Raw genomic sequence first — 20,810 nt, forward strand, 5'->3', positions numbered from 1 at the left:
CAAGACCTGGCTGTGTTATATGAGTTAAAGTCCAAATCAATCGATCAATAAACATTTATTAAGCACCTACTAAATGCCAGACACTGTTACAAATACAACAAATGAAACAACCCCACCACTTAAGGAGGACCAGATAAATTTTAGTAATAGCTGATTTATCCAGCATGATCCAGAAATGAACAAATTTTTCATGCTAAGTAAATGAGAAATACTTGAAATTGTCAATCCTCTCCATACTTTCTATTTTCATAGTAAATTTCTATTAGTTACTTTGACACAATGAATGTCTGGCAAGGTATATTATTCAAGAGTAAAAATTAAACTCTAATTATAATTTGAGACAAAACTCATTATGAATGTCAAATATGCTGATATTAGTAGGACATTTCTTATCTAGGCAAGATTTCATCTTTTCTATCAGATATATTTTGAAAATATTTTCCAGAAGTTTTTGTTAAAAAAAAACTTCATAAAGTGACTGAAAAGGCTAAAATTATATCACTAGCACCAGAAATGAAACACTATTAAATTCTCATATATGAATGCCAAGAAGAAGATTCCAAGTAATGAAGACTAGGACCAAGCAACATATGTCAGATTGGTACAAAAGGAACATTCCAGGTTTCTAGACACCTACTCAAAATCTGTATTGCTGCTTTTTAGGTTCTAAAAGTAGGAAGTTCATTGCTGTTTTTTCTCCAAAGTGGGCTCACATGCTTTCTTTAGAATCTTACTTAAATGTTAGTTGTTCTGTTCTCCTAACTGGAAGGTCTAAAATTAATGTTTATTTTATTTGTGAATTCATTTTACAAGTTTTAATCTGGACAAATTATCATTTACAAAAATTTGCCAAGTTCTTGGAGAATATGAAAGATGAGCTCTAAGACCTCCTTTTTTTTACTTAAAGGGGATCTTTAAAAATAAAAACAATTCCTATTCAATGTAATGCTTTAAATGTTTCCCTGAACTGCATTTAGAGGTAGATCATATTAGCCTTATTATTCCCATTTGACTAATGAAACTTAGTGTAAAAGCAATTAAATGATTTCCCCAAGGTTAACCAGTTAGTAATAATATCATTTATATTTAGCAAATCAAAGTTTGTAAAGTGCTTTAATATGGCCTTTTATTTGATCTTCAAAACAATGCTGTGAGTTAGATATAATTCTTATCCATAGTATACAGATAAAAAATTGAGGCATAAAATAATTAAGTGACTCAAAGTCACAATGTTCTAATGAACTTAAATCTTTTTTGCTCCATGTCAATTTTCTTCTTGCCTTAATAAATATCAGAGCTACAATTAAAATTCATATTTTAAATTCTAACTTTTGTCTCTATACCTGCTTTTGTGTCTTTGCTTTTGTCTGTCTGCCTTTCTCACCCTCTGTTCTCCATCTCCATCTTGTGTGTCTGTCTCTCTTTCCCTGTTTGTCTGTCTGTGTTCCTTTATCTGTCTCTTTGTCTGTCTGTTTCTGTCTGTCTCTCTGCCTCTGTCTGTCTCTCCATTTCTAACTGTCTATCTCTTGCAACTTGGTGGTATGCTTCCCCTGCTTCCCTATGGGCCTATATATTGATGATGAATTGTATAGACACCTAATCATTAGAGCTTAGTACTTCTCAAAATCCCTAGTTTAAGAAATCCACTAGCCTCAGCTTTTCTAGTAACTTCATTTATAATTGTGTGCTACCCCTTGTTCTCTAAATACTAACACAGTTATATCAGGTAGAATATTATATAAAAATTACTCCTAAAATTTCAAATTAAGAGTTAAATGACGTTGTTTTTTTCTGCACAATTATCAAATTTTTTTTCAATTTTAAAATATATTTTTACTATTATATATGTATACATACTGAGTATGTGAATATAAATAAAATTTTAAAAGGAAAAGAAATATCTATATAAAGTTCTATGCAAATGTTTTGAGAGAAAGAAATTACTTTTAGCTAAAGGATCTGGGAAAGCTTTGTGGAGGAGGTGGCTCAGCCTTGAAGGAAAAGAAGACTCATTAGCTAGGGCCATAAAGGGAATGGGCAGCATGTATCAGACACAGCTTGATTATTTATGTGAGGAGGGAGAAGAAGTCAAGAGAAGATTGAGGAATAGTAAATACATGACAGATAAACAAAGTATTTCTCTGTCTATGTATCTATGTATATATGTATCTATCATCTATCTATGTCTGTCTATTTATATCTATCATCTCTGTCATCTCTTTCTCTCTATCTTTAATGGAAAGATTTCACCTTCTCAGTGAAATTCAATTGTTAAAAGCATAAGATTGAGGTAAAATGGATTGAAGGAGGAAAAATAAATTGGTGCAAAGTATAATAGGTTTAAGCAACCTTAGAAAGTGTGGATGTGCTAGTGCTCTCATTTTTGTGCTTTAGAGATTCAAGACAATTTTAACTGTATCATTTTATACATTCCTCCTCCCTAATACATCTTTCAGAACACCTGCTCATTCTTAGTTTAGTAGCAATACCATGTGTTTGCCTTAGCTTAATAAAAATATTAACGGGCTGTTGGTATTCCCTCAGTACCAGTAAAAGAAGGTAGGAAGCTGGAAAGAAATCAATTCAGGTTTAGTATCTCATTAAAAGTAAGTATAAGAACAAATATTTCTTAAAGAGTCAAGACAAATCTATCTTTTAATCATTTGGAATAACAATAACAGTCACAACAAATTCTTCCTCCTTCTCCCCCCTCCCCCTTTTATAATTTTAGGAATTTAAGAAACACTCCTCTGTCAACTAGGTGACACAGTGAATGGATTGCTAGGCTTATCAAGAAGACTTATCTTTCTGAATTCAAATTGGCCTCAGACACTTAGCAGCTGTGTGACTCTGGGCAAGTCATTTAACCCTATTTTCCTCATCTGTAAAATGAGCTGGAGAAGAAAAGAGCAAATTACTCCAATATCTTTGCTAAGAAAATCTTAACTGGGGTCACAAAGAATTGGACATGACCAAAAACAACTGAACAATGTATCACTAAAAATATATCCAGATGTCTGCAGTCCTATAGATAGATATCTTCCCTTGACCATTCTACCCAGTTTGGCTCCCATGTCTCTGTTATTCTCACCACTAAACTTCTTGAAAAGAGTTAACTCTTTCTGATGTCTTCTATTTTTCAGCATTTACTCTGTTCTAAATATGGCCTTTTTCCTCCAACTGTCCAGAAAATGCTTTTGAAAGTCACTGATGACTTCTTTACAAATCCAAATAATTATATATTTTTTTCAGTTCTTGTCTTTGAATTCTAGACAATACTTGACAAGGTTGATCATTCTTTCAAGTATTTCCTTCTTCCTTTATTTCAGAGAAAATATATCCCCTGGTTCCCTTGCATTTTAAGTGATTCCTCTGTTCCTTAACCATTCTTTTTCACTCTTTAATAAAGGCCTCCCCACACCATAATTTCAGTCTGTGGCCTTATTCTCTTCATTCATCATCATAACTTCAGCCAAATCTCTGTCTGCAACCCATTAAAATACAGCAACTATATATTATACATCTAGTAGGTCCTCTGCTTGCTTTAGAGACAATAATCAAATATTCCTGCCCTGAAGCTCATATTGTAATGGAAGAATATGATATTTAAACATACAAAAACATACACAATAATCTAAAGAGAGGGAAAGCACTAACAAATAGTGAGATCAGGAAAGTCTTTCCTTAAGAGTTACCCATGAGATACCACTTAAAAAGTGAGTTTTCTAATTAATCTAAGTAAGGAAGGACAGATTTTCATGCATGAGGGATAATCTATGCAAAAGTATGGAAGTGGGAGATGAAATTATAGAATTGCAAGTAGATCAGTTTGTCCAGAATATAGGCTTGTAGTCTTTCACTTTCCTGTAAACTTTGTTCTTATATTTCAAACTTCCTATAGCATATCTCTATTGGTATAATATTCCAAAGCTTCAAACTAAACATATCCAAACCTGAGCTATATTTTATTATATATATTATATATAATATAACATATATATACATTATTAATATATTATATTGTATTTAAATATGTTATTTCTTCTGCCTTTACCAATTCCATTCATCTAGCTTTCACATCTGAAACTTGAGTCTTATTATACTTGACTCGTCTCTTATTTCTCAAAAACAAAGCTACTAAGTCCTATAGATGTCAACTCAAATAATCAACTGCATTCCTCTTTTCTATTCCTGCTGCTGCCTCACTATCCATCTTTCTAGATTAAATTTCAATGGTTTGCCAATAGCCTTTCCCATCTTTAATTTCTCCCCCCCTCTAATATTCTCCCCTTTCCTTCTCTCAGAATAATCTTCATTTTGCCAAGGGATGGTCCTCTTAATTCCCTGTTCAACAATATTTAGTGGCTCCCTACTGATGACTCTTTTTCTTGACTTTCAGAGTCTTATGTCATCTAGGTATTATTTAATATTTTCAACTTTATCTGGAAATGTTAGGCACTACCCTCAAGTACAACAACAAGCCTGTATACTTTCTCAGCTCTAGGTTTTTCCTTATATTTGCCCCATACCTGAATTGTCCTCCTTCCCCCTTTTCACCCATTAAATTCTTAAATATATCTTTAAATGAAATTTAAATATCACATCCTTCATGAAGTTCTCTTTCTTCTCCCTCACTTATCTTCCCCACCTTGGACTTCACATGGCTTTTTGTTTTATCATTTCCTAATTAAGTTGTTACATATTATTGGATTCTTTTTACTTGATTAAGAGAAGGGATTAAAATAAATTAATCAATTAGTTAATCAACAGGAATTTAATGAAGGCTTTCTACATATCAGATACTATGGTACTAAAGATATAAAATTACTGAGGTTCTGAGGCTATAAAGCCAAGTCTTAAACAGCTTCTCCTCTAAAGGAACTTTCAGTCAAATTGAAAGGGAAAGGACATATCAAATAGGTATATAAAAGGGATTCAAAATAATTATGGAAGGAAGGAACTAGCACTTGGGAGGGGGCATCAGAAAGATTTAATTCAGAAGATGGTATTTAAGCTGAATCTTGAAGAAAAATGTTTCAAAGAGTAAGAAGGGAACATATTGATAGCATGAAGCATAGTCAATACCAAGGCATTGAGCAGGAGGAGGAGTATCCTGTGTAAGGATAAATAATAAGATCTGTTTGAATGTCTAGGTGAAAAGTAATGAACTAGCAAAGGAAATCTGGAAAGATAGATTGGTCTTATACTGCAAAGGGCTCAAAATGCTAAGTTGAGGAGTTTACATAAAAATAAAAGTTTATGGGCAGCTAAAGGTGTGGTGGATAGAATGCTGGCTTGGAGATCAGGAAGACCTCAGATCCTGGATAACACAATCCTGTTTGCCTGTATTCTCATCTATAAAATGGACTGGAGAAGGAAAGTACAATCCTCTCCAATTAAGAAAACCCTAAATAGGGTCACAAAGACCTTAACTGACTAAACAACAACAAAATAATAATTGGGAAAATAAAGTATATAATTTTTCCAAATTTTGGTCACGCCATCTTCATTGTAAGTACTTTAACAATATTAGTAAACAGATCTATTGCAGAACATTTATTTCCCTTAAAATAATCTTTAAAATTTTTTCTAAACTGTTAAGGTTCATAAAGTGAAAACATTCTAAAGATGAAGTAGAAAGCAATAGAAATAAAGTCACAGATTTTCTTAAGTGCTGGCTAATGCCTGGAATTCTACTCTTAAACTTTCTTCTAAAAGTAGATAATTTAATTAAGATTTTACATGTGTAATCTCTTCAAGCCCTTCTATTTTCTATCTTAGAAATTACTAAACATTATAAGGTTTGTAGAGGTTAAGTGGCTTGTTTTGGTTGATGTTAATCACTGGTATGATTCTGGAGTCATATAATTGAGTATCATTGATTTCATTTCTACTAACCAACTATTAATGGACAATAATAATCATTAGATTTTTTTACTAGTCACATGATCTTGACCAAAATGCTTCAATTCTCTGAATCTCACTTGTCTCATTTTGAAAATTAAGAGGGTGGGCTACATTGTGTTTGCTAGATTTCCTCCAGCTCTGACATTTTATGAGTTTTCATGTGAACAGGAAGGCATTCTATAAGATTTTATATTTGAATGATACTTTTAACTATCATTAGGACAAAAATTAAGTTATACTTTGATTTCCCTGTTAGAATATGATACTTGAAGGAATTCTTAATGCTTTAAGTTGTTAAATAGGTTTTGATAAGGTAAGAGAGAGAAATTTATCCACAAGCCATAACGACCAGAAAACTCAAATAACTGGTATTTTTTTTGGTATTCCTCTTTCATGAGAATAACATACAGAAGAGATGAGCTATTATTAAGTTTGTCCAAAAGGGGAACTTTCAGAATAAATTTTAGAATACCGGCCTTAGAGCATATTCAGTTTCAAATCCTATTTTTGGAGTGCTCTATTCTACAGTAATGACACTAATTAAATTAGGCTTGATGATTTTGAGTTTTAAGAGTATTTTATTGCATTTATTTGGAAAACAGTATAGCAGAGGTATTGCTAGACCCCAGACTAATGGATTAGCATTCACCATCTAGCTAATTTGTAAAATACCCTCATCCATTTCCTGGTTTTCACTCTCCTCTCTAAAGGATTTTATTCTAAAGGATGCACTGCTCTCCCGTCTCTCCAGAAATGTGATCCAAAACTTTGGAGAAATGAAAGTTAGTCCCTCTTTACACACAGAAACTCTAGTGCATAGTATATGGGAAAAACAATTCAATTAACTAGAATATTTAATTAACCAGAACAACTCACTCCGAGTCATTCTAAATAAACTTCTTTATGGTGGCTGTCAAAAATGTAATAAAATTGTTTTTATAATTAATAAAGAAAACCAGAAACAGTCTAACATGACCAAATGAAGAAATACATTTGTAGTTTTCTTTTTTAGGGCCTCATTTGGGTTTATGTTTTTTTTTTTTTTAATTCTTTTACTTTCAGTATAGAAGAGTCAGAATGCAATGTAATTTATAAACTCATTTAGATCCCTGAAACTGCTGTTAATAAATTTATTAAAACCAATTATAAACCAATCAAACTCCACACAGATAAGTTTCCCACTACAGGAATTCTTTAATTTTTATGATTACTGTACATGCTGCTTATGTATTTTTCATCACTGCTCAAAGATTCTGCTATGTAGATACTACATCCCAGCTGAAAAGTGTTGGCAAGAGCAGAAATAACTGTTTGTGAGATCTACTGAGTATGAGTTGATGTACAATTGGCAGTGTGACTGGGAAAGGGAATGAGTATTTTATAGCCTCTTGGACTTTATTAATTGAAGTGCATTATAAAAAAATGCTACTAGCTCCACATGACCTCTAAATGATGATGAAGAATCAAACAGTGTAGTCACAAAAAGAGCCTTCAAATAAACATGTTGCTCCAACAAAAGAATAGATAGTTTGCTCCATTTGGGTATGATGGAAACCTTTCTGTTCCAAACATACTTTATTACAGTAGTAACTATAATTAGGTTGCAAGAGTATTCCCATACCAAATCTGACATATTATGTCCGAGGGCCACAATGTGTGAATTATTTATTTTTCTAAATTTATTTAGCCAATCAGCAGATTCTGCTGTAGCTTTTACTAGACATTTTTGATTTCTTCTTTGTGTGTTTAACTTTTCCCCATAAATAAAACAGTGAAGATGAGTACATTTCTCTCCTCTAAATACCATAGTTCACTGCAAAATTCTGTATAATAGCTATTCTCTCTTTGAATGCTGAAAGCAATTAGATGCTTTTAAAAAATGAAAGAATTCCGGGTTTCATTAACCTATGATTAATTTTGTTTAACTACAGCCCAACATTTTTGTACTTCAACAAAGCATAGAAAACTTCACTGTTTATCTTTGATGACGGCCTAAGAGTTTTAACTTTTAAATTATCTGTCTGGAGCAAATCCCAGTGGGGGAGAGAATATTTGTCATTTCCCTAGCATTTTATTCTCTTCATTTTCATTGTTGAGGATTATTAATTTGTGTGTGCACACTCTCATTATCTTAACAGATTCATCTTTTTCAAAATTATAGGCTTAATTTAGTTTTACTTTAGAGCACGAGTCTTTATAACTTGAGGATGCATAGTCAGAATGAGCAAAAATGGAATAAAATACAGACATCATTTTTATATTCCTTTAAAAGTTTGCTGCCATTCTATCAATGCATTCCTTCACATAAAAAAGTGATATATACATACACATAGATACACAGATCTATGTATATATACATATATGTATATGTAACATGCATGTTGGACATATTCAAACAGATAGATATAATTCCCTTTTTTTCTCCTTATGAAGCTATCTCAATACCAGTAAGAGAGAACCTGAATGGATATATAATCTTGAGGACATAGAAGTAATAGCTACCATTCACCTTGTTTTTTTAAAAGTTGCAAAGTAATTTATTGATATTATCTCATTTTATCTTCACAGTGACCCCAGAGAGTAGGTGTCATTATTAATTTATTTAATTTATTTATTCAATTTATTTAATCTTAAATTTATTTAATTTTAAAACTGAAGAAATTGAGTTGGTTAAGTGACTTGTCAAGGATCACACAACTAATACATTTCTGATGGTGGATTTGAAATGGTCTCCTGAACTCCAGAATCAGTGTTCTGTCCACTGTTCCACCAAGCTGACTCAATAGCCTAAAATGGTGACATACTACAATAAAAATGATGCACAATTCATCACTTACCTTTACTTTTACCACCAACTCTACCAAAAGTCACATATAAATCTCATAATAAAGGCAGTAATAGCAAACCTTTGAAAATTTTACTCACGTGATACAAGGTGGCCTCTGGCACAGGTGTGCCCATGACGTCCTGTCTTAATGCTTCCATTTGTAAACTAGGTAGCAAGGAATAGTGAGTTGGACTATTACTCTTATCTCCCTTCTTTTTTGATTTTTTCCCTGTATCTTTCTTGCTATTTCTCTGGTACATGTATTCTTCTTGAGCAATTTTTTCATTGCTCATATACCGAAGTAGGGAATTTTCTAAACAAGGAGAGAGAAAAGCATCACTTAGAATAAGTAAATCATTAACTGGTTCCAGTTAAAAGAACTACATGTTCTTTTCTACTAACTATGATAAATAATGGGTTTACTCTTGGAATTTTAACCTGACATAACTTTGGAAAGCATTTTCTGGATAATAAAACTGCACATGACACTCAATGAGCTGGGATCATAGAACAAGCAGGATCAGGTAGCATATGGCATGCCAGGTTCATTGAAAATATGAAAATTCATGTTGTGATTAAGTATTCCATGTAACATATTACTGACTTATCAATCTACTTGTGAGAAAATCAAACCTAATAATACTACTCTAGAGGTAACATGGTAAACATTTTTTCTCTTCCATTTTCCCCAAACTTGTTAAAAATTTAATAATATTAGGTAACTAAAATTTTTGCTAAGATCTCCAGAAGAAGGTCCCCAGTGCAACAAGTGGACCCCTCATGAACAATTAAAGGAAAACATGGACAAAAGTTATATAGGATAAGAGGGCATGTATGGGATGTTTTCCATATTGTTAGAGGGAGTACTTATATCGATGAGGTCATAGATCCATTGAAGTATCCATCCAAGTTTGAAAATAACTGAAACTTTGGAAATTTAATAGTTAAATCAGCTCAATAAGATTTTATTGTGTGTACCAAGAGTATCAGAATGGAAACCTCTATAAAATCAGGTCCAAAAGTAATAATGAAAAAGAAGCCTATCATGATCAGTCTGTGATATGTGTAGTAATGAAATAAATACATTAAAATTTGGCATTAACAACATCAAAACTCAAAATCATCTTGCTAATTAAGTATTAATGAATTAACTCTTGTAAGGAGCATTTTTCTCCTTGGTCTATAGTGAATTTTTTTTTTAGATGCCTCATCCACAGCCTTATGACTTTTGGAAAGCAGTACCACAGCTTTATAGCAGGGTGGAAACATTTCTTTATAGAAATTAAGAGGCTGCCTCAACTTCTGTTGGGCTCACCATATCTCCAATGGTTCAAATTCTCATTACCAATGCCATCAATATCAGTTATATTGACCTCTATCCATTACTCTTTTCAACTCTAGATTAGAACAAAAATATTTTCCTAGAGCAAATACCACAGCAGAATCCTGTTCTATGAACATTCCATCTCTGCTTATGAATATATTTCTAACACCAAACAGAATGAGGGGGAAAAAAATCTTGTGATATTTTAGACCATTAACATCACAGTTGAGTGGGACATGACACATATATGCATGATACCAATTAAAACAATTGTTTGTATATGAAATTAAAATTATTGTTATTATTTTTTGTTTTCTTGAGGCCCACTCTCTGATTTATTCTGAGCATATTTATGGTCATAACATCAGAGAGCTCACTTAGAGAGCCCTCATTGTAGGCTGAAGGTGAATGCATTCTTAAAAGCTATGCTAAAGAACGAAAAGCCTTGGCACTCACTTCCTATCAATCCACAGAGATTTTGAATATTGAATGGATTATGGATTGTGAGTCCATCATCTGAGAACAAGTCTGTCTGCATTCAGAGATGTTCAGTATCAGAAAGTTGACCATTGGTGCTTAATATTTTCAGTCTTTGAAACCCAAAAGACCATCTATTAAGGTATTATGGGGATTTTGAGTTCCATTGATAGAGGGAGTTCACTCAGCTGAAGAGTTAACAGCTCTGAGAAAGAACTAGATTTTGAGTCCAATGTAGATTGATTATGACATGGCTGCATGTACTTGTTCTGATAAAGTGTCATTACTTTTCCATTTTTACTGATGTTCATCTTTGAAATAATAATTCTTTCTTCATTTTTACACAATAGTCATGTCTCTTTTAACTAAATATACATGCTTGACATAGGAGTCCTTTGAAGTTAACCTTTTTAAAATAGGAATGAACATTTGGTCTAATACTGTTGCATTGGTTCAGCTAAATAAAACACAATGTTTTATCAAGTACAGGATTAATGATAGGTCTACACCTGTAATTTCATTGGTGTGAGGAATTCCCAGAAGAAGAAGAGGAATAGGAAACTTCCTACCACTGCAGTTCAGTATCTCTACAATGTATTGTCTGAGAGGCCTAGAATACTGAAGTGACTTGCCCAGTGTCACACAATCAGTATGAAGCAGGAATTGAACCCACATTCAAAGTCAGCTCTCTAACCACAGCACCACAATGCCTTTCTTATGTTAATCACAGAAAGAACATGATTTGAAAAACACTAATCTTAAGCCATCAGAGTCTATTTTAAAGAACATCTAAATTTACTTACAGTTTAAACAATACAGAGCCTACCCTGAGATTCTAGGACACTTACCTCTTCTACTATCTCTCTTCATTTTACTGGGATCTTCATACTCCCCCACCCAATTATATTCCACTGGCATAGATATAGGCCGTAGCTTGCCTAAACACAGAGAACAAAATTCATATCACATCTTTTTTTCCCCTCTGTTTGGTCATATTTGTCCTGTTTCTCAGACACAGCTAATATACACACACTCACCACACTCATGGTCAGCATTTTGTGTTATTAGCTGTAGATGAAGAAAAGGTACATTTGATCCAGAAGGTGAAATCAGAAAAGGTGGCCACTATTTATCTCTCTGTGGCATTTTGCCAGGGAAAGTGGAAGCTAAATAATGATGGATAGATAATTGAGGTTTTCTATCTCAGGCACACTGGGTTTTTAAAAATCATCATAGGCTGTGGATGAGTCATAAGATCATAGATTTGAGCTGAAAGGTCACATAGAGATAATCAGGCCCCAGCTTCTCATTTTATGGATGAGCTATTTGATGCTCATCAAAATTAAGTGCCATGACAAGGGTCACAGAGCTACTGTCCATAGTGGGATTTGAACCCTGATTTTCTTGACATCAGGCCCAGTATTACAACCATTCTCAAACTGGACTATATTAATAAGAAACTGAGTGACTACATTAGCACTTGACATTTCTCTAGTTGGAAAAGAGAAGGAATTTAGACAGATTTTTAGAAGGAAGATGGTGAAAAGAAGAACAGTTTTTCCTGAGGATAGATGCACATGCACTTAATGTAAAAGGAAAAAGCTAACTTAGCTAACTTAACTAACAAAATATTCTAGCTATTGTGAGCAATCCAGACATATTGAAACTATCAAGATAGACTTTTGTTATTTAATATTAGATTCCTAGTTAGGTTTCTATTTTTTGAATAATAATAGACTGAGGTTGATAGATGGATAGATAAGAGATGAATGCTGAATGCTGCAATTTATGATAACCACACAATCTTATCTTTTAAACAATCTGACATAATCATTCTGATAGGAGTATGATAACATTTTGTTGATATAGCAGTCTCTCTTATATTGGGCACAATTCAAAGAGATGAGACTGTATTAGACTCCATTCCCAGGCAACTTGATTGCTGTTGTTATTTGATCATTTCAGTTGTGTTCGACTCCTCATCTAACCCATTTGGAGTTTTCTTGGCAAAGATACTTAGAGTGGCCATTTCCTCCACAAGGTCATTTTATAGATGTTGAAACTGAGGTCAAGTCTAAATGATTTGCCTAGGATCACCCAGCTAGTGTCTGAAGCCAGAGCTGAGCTTAATGAATATGTCTTCCTGATTTCAAGCTTTTGTGTTCCATCAATTGTACTACCTAGCTACCTCAAGCAATTGAATTAGTGAAATAATAACAAGTTATCACTATAAGGCAATTCACTTTGAAGGCAGATATCTGGTATGGACCTCAAGGATATTAGAGGGATGCTCTGGCACAACATATTTACACATGCTCCTGACAAAATAATTAGAAAGAAAATTATGGTTAAAAACTAAAATTTTAGAAAAGCTGTTTTGCATTTTGTCAAACCAGAGAATTTCAGCAAACCACTTCTGTCAGATAATAGATTTCAGAAAAATATACTGCAGGTATTTTAGTGATTATAGATAAATTATATCAATGAATAGGATTTGGGGCTACATTATAAAAATATTAGAGCTGCTTTCAATAAATCTGCCACAGTAAGGTTATCAAATTACTGGTGCCTCTGGAGCTACATTAAAATGTAATTGGGAAATGTTAACAAAATAAATAAAAATACATTTCAACATAACTCATGCTAATTGGTGGTCCTCTAAGCCAATATGTGGCTCTCAGAAACTGGTTTCTATTTTAGTTTAATACCTACAGAAAGGATATGGGTACTTGCAAAGTCCCATTTAAATATAGGATTGGTTTATTGCTCTAAACTCATATTAGAAAGTTTTCATTATAAAACAAATTAACTTTTAAAAAGTGATTTATTCCACACACCTCTTTCTGGGTATGTGAACAGCTTTACATATGATCTCATTTTTGATATAGTGAACTTGTGGTCAGGGGAACTGGAATTTTGTCACTGGTGTGACATTAGGCAAGTTGTTTCACCTCTCAGAGTTTGAGTTCCTCATGTGTAAAATCAAAGGGGTTAGAGAAGATGATCTTTAAGATTTCTTGCTGTTAAAAACTTAAGAACATATGTTTTGTGAAGTAGGCATGGGGCCAACATGACTCATTTTTACAGAAGATATAAATAAATGCTTGCCTCAAATCACAAAGCCTATCTTATCTGCTATCTTAAAGTAAGTCATGGACAGCATGACTGGACAAGAATCTAAAAACAAGAATTTTAGCTACTTCCACTTTCTTGTTTCACAGATTCAGGCTAGCAAATAGAGGAAGACTACATTTCATACTGTCATGAAATGTCAACACTGATAATTCAAAAGCATTATTTCTATGACCATGTCTACAGTATGATAAGAAAACCACTTGGAAAATGAATAATTCAATGATAAATTATATTTGATTGTATTTTCATTTGGGACTCTTTGATATGAAATATCAGGTTCAATTTCGTCATGCAGACTGTCAAAACCATAGAGTCAAAAAGATGGGCATCTACACTTATTTCAGAATATTTTATCTGAACAAGATTTTATATGAGAGGCAGTATGATACAATGGATTTGGAGTAAGGAAGAAATAAGTTCACATTCTAAATCTGACATGTAGCATCTGTGTGACCACACTAGTTAATCACTTAATGTCTCAGTGTTCCAATATCAGACTGGGTGCTGCTTTACATTAATAATGGGAGTTTTACCTAGTAAAAGTTCCCAACACAAATAAAGCCAAAGTTTTAGACTAAAAATATTTTCTCTCTCTTAATATATATCTACATATAGATACTTTTATCTACGTCAATTATGTCTATATTTATATGTCAAATCTCTATATATTTCTCTTAATATCTATTTATACAAATCAAAGACCTATATCTATATCAATCTACTTTATCTATCATTGTATATATTTTTCTCAACATCTCTTTGTCGGTACATAGAAATACGTATGTATGGAAATTATATCTTTGTGTTGTCCATCTCATATCTATTGATATTTTATTTCTACACATTTCTCTTAATATTAATAGATCTATCAATTATATTTATATTTTATATTTTCTATCAATATCTATATTTTATCTCCATATTTTCTTTTAACATCTATATATCTATACATAGGTTTTATGTCTGTATTAATTATATTTATGTGTTATATTTATATATATGCCATCTATTTTCTAATCATGATATTTCTCAGGATCTCATTTTCCAAGATTCATATCACTTCTGGAAACTTTCTAATGTGGATAGGATTTTTAATGACTGCTTCTGCAATGAATTATAATTATATTCCTTGTAAGCCCATAAACTGGATGGGCAAAGCAACCAATTGGCACTTGCACTATAACATGAGACACAGGATGGCCACTATGTATCTTATTTCATGGAAGTCATACATTTTTGGCATTCATGGTTAGAAAAGGGGCAGGTCGTTTTAAATGCTAAATCTTGGCAGAGAAATAGATAATACAATCAGTGAGGACTATTGCTACTTTAATATTAAAAGAGAACATCACAGAAAAATTGAGAATTTTTTTATCAAAATTTATTTAAAATTTTATTTTTAAATTTTTACTTTAATATTTAAAATATTTAAATTTTTTTATTTAATTTTGATTTAAATTTAAAATATTTTTTATTTAAAATTTTATTTATTTACATTATTTACATTACTCTTGAAAGTTATGGAGGCTTTTTAAAATAAAGCCATAGAGACATCAGTGTTAGAAGTAATTTTCTAAAGTAAACACATTATTTGTGCAATTTCAAAAGATACCAATGGTTCTAGGACTAGCTTCTTATTTCATATTTTATTGTAATAAAATTTTGCAACATGAGTTAGTTACAAATTTATATTAAGTGGTAAGTAAAATTTCAGTATAAATGACAACTTGGCAGACTGGAATACAGTGAATGGTCTGAAGTCTTTCCAACTTGAAAGGGAGAGATAATGTTTATCACAATTTGTCAACTCACTTATATTTAAGGATAGTTGGAACCTCAAATAAAATTTTTAAAAAATCATGGAAAAATGAAAGTCTATTATTTCCAGGATTCTAGGCATTAGGGCTATCTCAAATCATAATATTACTTTGACAAACCTCTATAAAACTGAATAAAATCTTAGTCTTTAGAATTAATTCACATGAATTGCATTTTTGCAGCTTTATGTTTTGTATTTCTTTATGATCCTGTTATCACATGTATATTAGATCTAATTTCCTAAGAGTCCCCATATTGGGTATTTATATTGTATTTACTCACAGCTCTCCTCCCTTGACTAGATGACACAATACTATAAAATGCTTGAAAATCCTAGTAGAAGAAGAAAACAAGAAGAAAACAGTTATTTTACAAAGCTTCATCTCAATGTGTCCCATGTAATAGATAAAGATCTGCAAGATTGCCAGTTACTTTTTTCTAAGACACATGATTGACATAGTGAATAAAATATCCCCTGATGGAGAAAAAAACTAGAAAATGCTCAAGCACAAAAAAACCTTAGCAGATAAATGCAATAGCTATTTTCTGCTTATAAGATGTTTAGCCAGGTGGTCTTATTTGGAAAACATTTCTATTGCTGATCAAAAAAAAGAAAGAAAGGTAAGGAAATGATTTATTTTTATAACCTTGTTTCTACATATTGCAGCCATGCTATAAATAGAAATTAAATTAGTCTGCCATATTTTGCTCTTTAAAAGGGTATGCTGCAGTAGCTTTTATGTTTCTTGACAGTTGAAAATCACTTTCATTCTTAATTTTAATTTTCTCCTAGCTATTAATTTTGATCCAATCAATCTTTCATTACTAGTCATTTTTCTCCCACTTTAGGATAGTGGGCATAATTTTTGTCCTTTTCTGGAACTTCTAAGATTCTTTTATTTCTTGAAAAGAATAGTGAATAGTTCTATTGATTACTCACATATGTCATCAGTCCAGGGTGTTGAGTAAAAAGAACTCTGGATTTGGGAATTAGAAGGCTAGTATTTTAATCCCACTTTGGTCACTAATCAATTGCAAGGTCTTGGACAAAACATTTAACCAGTCTCCAAACTTCTGTTTTCTCTAATATAAAGGGTTTGGTCTGGATGATCTCCAAGGTTATTTCTAACTAACACTATATGAAGTGATATAATGCTCAATTGACCTGATGAAATCTAGTTTGTTCTAGGCAGTCTTTTCCCTTTTCCTTCCTTTTCCTTGTTATCATTACTGAAATTTTCTCTAATCAATTCTTAGTTTTTTATATTTTTAGCAAAGACTAAATAAATAAAATAGTAATTATCTCTCCTGGAAGCCCTCCACCTTTGAAGGGGTTGCCTAGCTATATGGAATCAGAACATATTTCTTTTTCCATGGAAAAAATATATGGATAGTGTTGAGATTTCTAGATTAAAGAATAAAATTCTACTTAAACTATAATGCATCTCAAATATAGCAGTAATAGGATAGGATTCCTTCAACTAATCCTAACACAATTAATTGTAATACATTATCTTTTTCTTCTACTGGAAAATATATTGCAAGCCTCAATTAGGGATTTCAAATATCTTGTCTGGTTCTAATACACATAGAAATTATATATGTACATACATTTACATATACTTGAACATATATAACAAAATAGAACTGCTAATATATGTATGTATACATACATATATGTATATGTGTTTATACATTTGTCTTATCTATCAGCTATCTAGCTACCTATCCATCCATCTATAAGTCAATCTATGTATCTGTCTATGTATCTATCTATCCATCCATGGACATTTTTTGTGTGTGCTCATATATGTGTCTTTATGTGTGTGTTATGCATCTCTATTTCACCCGGGAAGTTATATTATTTTTTTTTTCATCCATGGGTAATACATGACATGATACTTTTCTGAAATAAGTCAAACTTTAGAGACATAAAGAACTTTTAGTTTAGACTATTTTAGTTAAACTATATTTAATTTAGACTATTATTATTTAGACTATATTTAATTGGGCAAAGTTTTGATGGAGATTTTCCTCTCAATGAACCCTTTCCCACAAGGGCTTATGATAGAAAGATTTATTTATTTACTACAGAAATGCAGGATAATCTAAAAGACATTTCATCAAATTTATAACTAAGCAAATTTACAACATGAGGGGCTTTATTTTCCCCTAGTGAACATCAATAATGCTATAAAATATAAAGGCAAGTTGTCCCTGTTAGATTTTCCTAGTTAAAGGAGACATACATAGGCACTTGGTTCAAATCCTGACTATTGCTTGTCATTTGTTCCCTGAGTAACTTTGGGCTAGTCATTTAATTTTCATGGGCTTTATTTTTCTACTCTCTAAAATGAGGGGAGTGGATACAATAACCTCTGAGATCTCTTTCTGCTATAAATTTTTGATGCTTTGCCAGGTGACAAGAGATGAGGGAATGAGCATTTATATATTAATTACTTTGTGCAAGGCACTATGCCAAGGATTTCTTTCTTTCTTCCTCCCTCCCTTCTTTCTTTCCTTTGTGCTTCTCTTCCTCCCTCCCTTCCTTTTTTCCTTCCTTCTTTCTTTCTTTACTTTCCCAACTATTATTTCAATTGATCCTTATACCGTAGAAGGTAGGTACAAAATTTACAGATGAGGAAATTGAGGCAAACAATGCTGAGGATCACAAAGTTAGTATGTATCTGAAGTTGATTTGTACTCCAAACTTTCTGACTCTAGGTCCATTGCTCTGTCCATTGAAGCATTAGCAGCCTCTTACAAAAAGGAAACGGCTGGAGGTCTTTTGTAACTTCAAATTTTCATAACACAATTGTCTTGATGTTGTGAAAGCAGTGGGGATCCATGAATTTGTGCATGTGTATCTTTTTAAAAAAACTGACTGTATTTAATATTTGGTTTCTTTTATAAATTTATGCATTTTGTTTTAGCCATTTATTCATTGTTCTGAGAAGAGGTCCTTAGGATTTACTAGATTGCCGGAGAGGTCATGTTATGGCACAAAAATAGCAACATTTTTTAAAAGCATATCTCCACTCAGTAGTTCTGAGGACATCCTGCGGCTGTTGTTATAGCAAGGCATTTGAAATTTCACTTTTTTCACCCACTAAGCACTATCATCTTGTCTTTATTTAGCCAGTAAAATATGCAGTGTGACTTAGTATAATAAATAGGGAAACATACCTCATGAAGATTGAATAACGTCTTGCACAGATATGTACTGCTGTTTTTCAAATATACGTGGATACAATTGTAATGAATAAAAAACAAATGCATTTAAAAAGCCTTACTTAATTTAAAAAAAATTTTTTTCATACTATATTTTCTCAATCAGTAGTAATTATATTTACTAATAAGTCAGAGTTTGAAATAGGGAAAAGTTTTAGTTCTCAGAAAGGTCAGGAAGTATTATTCTTTGAGGCAGTCTAATTTAGGGAACAAAAGATAGCTGAACCCCTTCAAGCTGGAGAAGGAGAATGGGGCTCTGCATCTGCATCATACTACTGATAACTTAGACTCTAACTATTGATTGTAAATGATGTTTTGATAGAAGAATTTTCTCTTCCTGTTTACTAGTGAGAGCAGAACTTCTGATCCTCACATTTAACATGATTAACATGTTGGATAGTTATTATGTCTTTTAATAGTTGCATTGTTTTCAGTCCTAATATTTTATTTTCTATCAGATCTTACATAAAGTTTCCCTACACCTAACAAAAAGATCTTTTCTTAAAATTCATTTCTTTAATTTTGATGACACGTTTTCTCTCTTGAATTGAGTTATCTTGTGAAAATTTTCTCTTTGGAATTTCTATTTACCTTCTTTCTTTCTAGCCATTATTTTATTGTCAAAAGGGAGAGAGAGCCTAAAAGTAGGTTAGTAAATTGTTTACAGATGTCTGAGACTAAATTGGTGAGGTCCAGAGGCCAAGAAAGAACTTGCTTCTGGGAGAGACTTTGAAAGTCTGATCAGAGCATTCTATATTGTTCATGTCTCCTTGGGGCTCTTCCTTTTACTTTATGCAGCCCTTAATTGTTCAGTTGCTATGACCTGGCCTTCATGGCCTTGCTGAGGGGAACTATGAAATAGATATAAGGTTAGTTTCCCAGGAAGCACCCTGCAGGATGGAAATAATTTGAAGAAATGGCCTAGATATTTTTTTCCTCCAAAATGAAGGACTATTTGAGGAAAAAATGAAAATTATTCCCTCCTGGAAATAGTAGGTACTTTCTTCTTGAAGGTATTTTTTTTTAACTTTCTGTACTAAGGCATGACCTCAGCTTTGTCTACCACCTGGTGGACAACTGCGGGTTATGAAATTGCTTTTCTAACAACTGTCTGCATTGTTCACATTTTGTGCATTGACCATTACTGTCATATCTGGTCCTAGAACTGTTTTTACTAACCAAATAACCCTGATTAAAAGGCAATATGTAAAAATATAGAGTTATTACTTGCTCCTTATATCTTTGGAGCACTTTACAGCAGGAAAGCATTTTACATGCATTATCTTATTTGATTTTTGTCACAGTCCTGCAAGCTAGGCAGTGAAAGTATCAGGAGCCCAATTTTACAACTGAGGGACCTGAGTCTGGAGCTCAGTTGCCTGGGCTCATATTGCCCCATTAGTGATTTGGTGAAAGCATTTCAATCCCAGGTTTGCAACAGCTAAAAAGGTAAATGCTACTTAATTTGCAAATTTTGGCCTCCAGATACTCTCTTTGTCTTTTCTGCAAAATGGTGCTTCATAACTCTTTTCAACTCTCCACCACCTTTTCTGTTAGTGAAGATTACATAGTTTCAAAATCATAGAGAACAGGATGTGATATGCTTTTGAATCAGGAATAAAATAGGACTTGACTGGATCTACTTGACACAGTGATAAATTTGGAATATGTTACTGGGCTACTATAATTTCCCTGCTCTCCAAGACACAGTAAAGTGGTAGATGAGGTGGGAGAGATAGAATATCTCTGGAACAGAGTGCTAAGAATCGGTAATGAAGTGTCCTATACTCTAGCCTAGATGAAACCCATAGGACAGTAGCTTTAGAGCTGGAGAGGACCTTAATAGCCATTGAATCCAGTACTCTCATTTTACAGATGAGAAAACTGAAGCACAGAAAACTTAAGAGATTTGCCCAGTGTTACACAGTGTCTGAGGTAGGATTTTAACCCAAATTTTGCTGTCTCTTAAGTTTAATATCCTACCCACTATATAATGCTGTCTTTCCTCTCTTAAACATTTAAGATAATCCAATTTGAATGCTGAAAATATATATATATATATATATTTTAAAGCATCCAGCAATTGATATG

At 32.5% G+C, this 20,810-nt stretch overlaps 1 protein-coding gene across 11 annotated transcripts in view; it reads right to left on the bottom strand.

Moving 5' to 3' along the window:
• The window catches only part of CNKSR2 (connector enhancer of kinase suppressor of Ras 2), a 315,200-nt gene that overhangs the window by 91,328 nt on the left and 203,062 nt on the right, over positions 1-20,810 (bottom strand). For 8 of the 11 annotated variants that reach the window (XM_031959493.1, XM_031959498.1, XM_031959494.1 and 5 more), the window contains 2 exons: positions 11,384-11,473; positions 8,833-9,047 (listed from right to left, as the gene is read on the bottom strand). In XM_031959493.1, the coding sequence (XP_031815353.1) occupies positions 8,833-9,047; positions 11,384-11,473 (305 nt within the window). The remainder of the gene's footprint in view (positions 1-8,832; positions 9,048-11,383; positions 11,474-20,810) is intronic. The other 3 variants (XM_031959496.1, XM_031959499.1, XM_031959501.1) reach the window with 1 other exon arrangement.

Source organism: Sarcophilus harrisii, chromosome 3, assembly GCF_902635505.1.
Source record: "Sarcophilus harrisii chromosome 3, mSarHar1.11, whole genome shotgun sequence".
Lineage (NCBI taxonomy): Eukaryota > Metazoa > Chordata > Mammalia > Dasyuromorphia > Dasyuridae > Sarcophilus > Sarcophilus harrisii.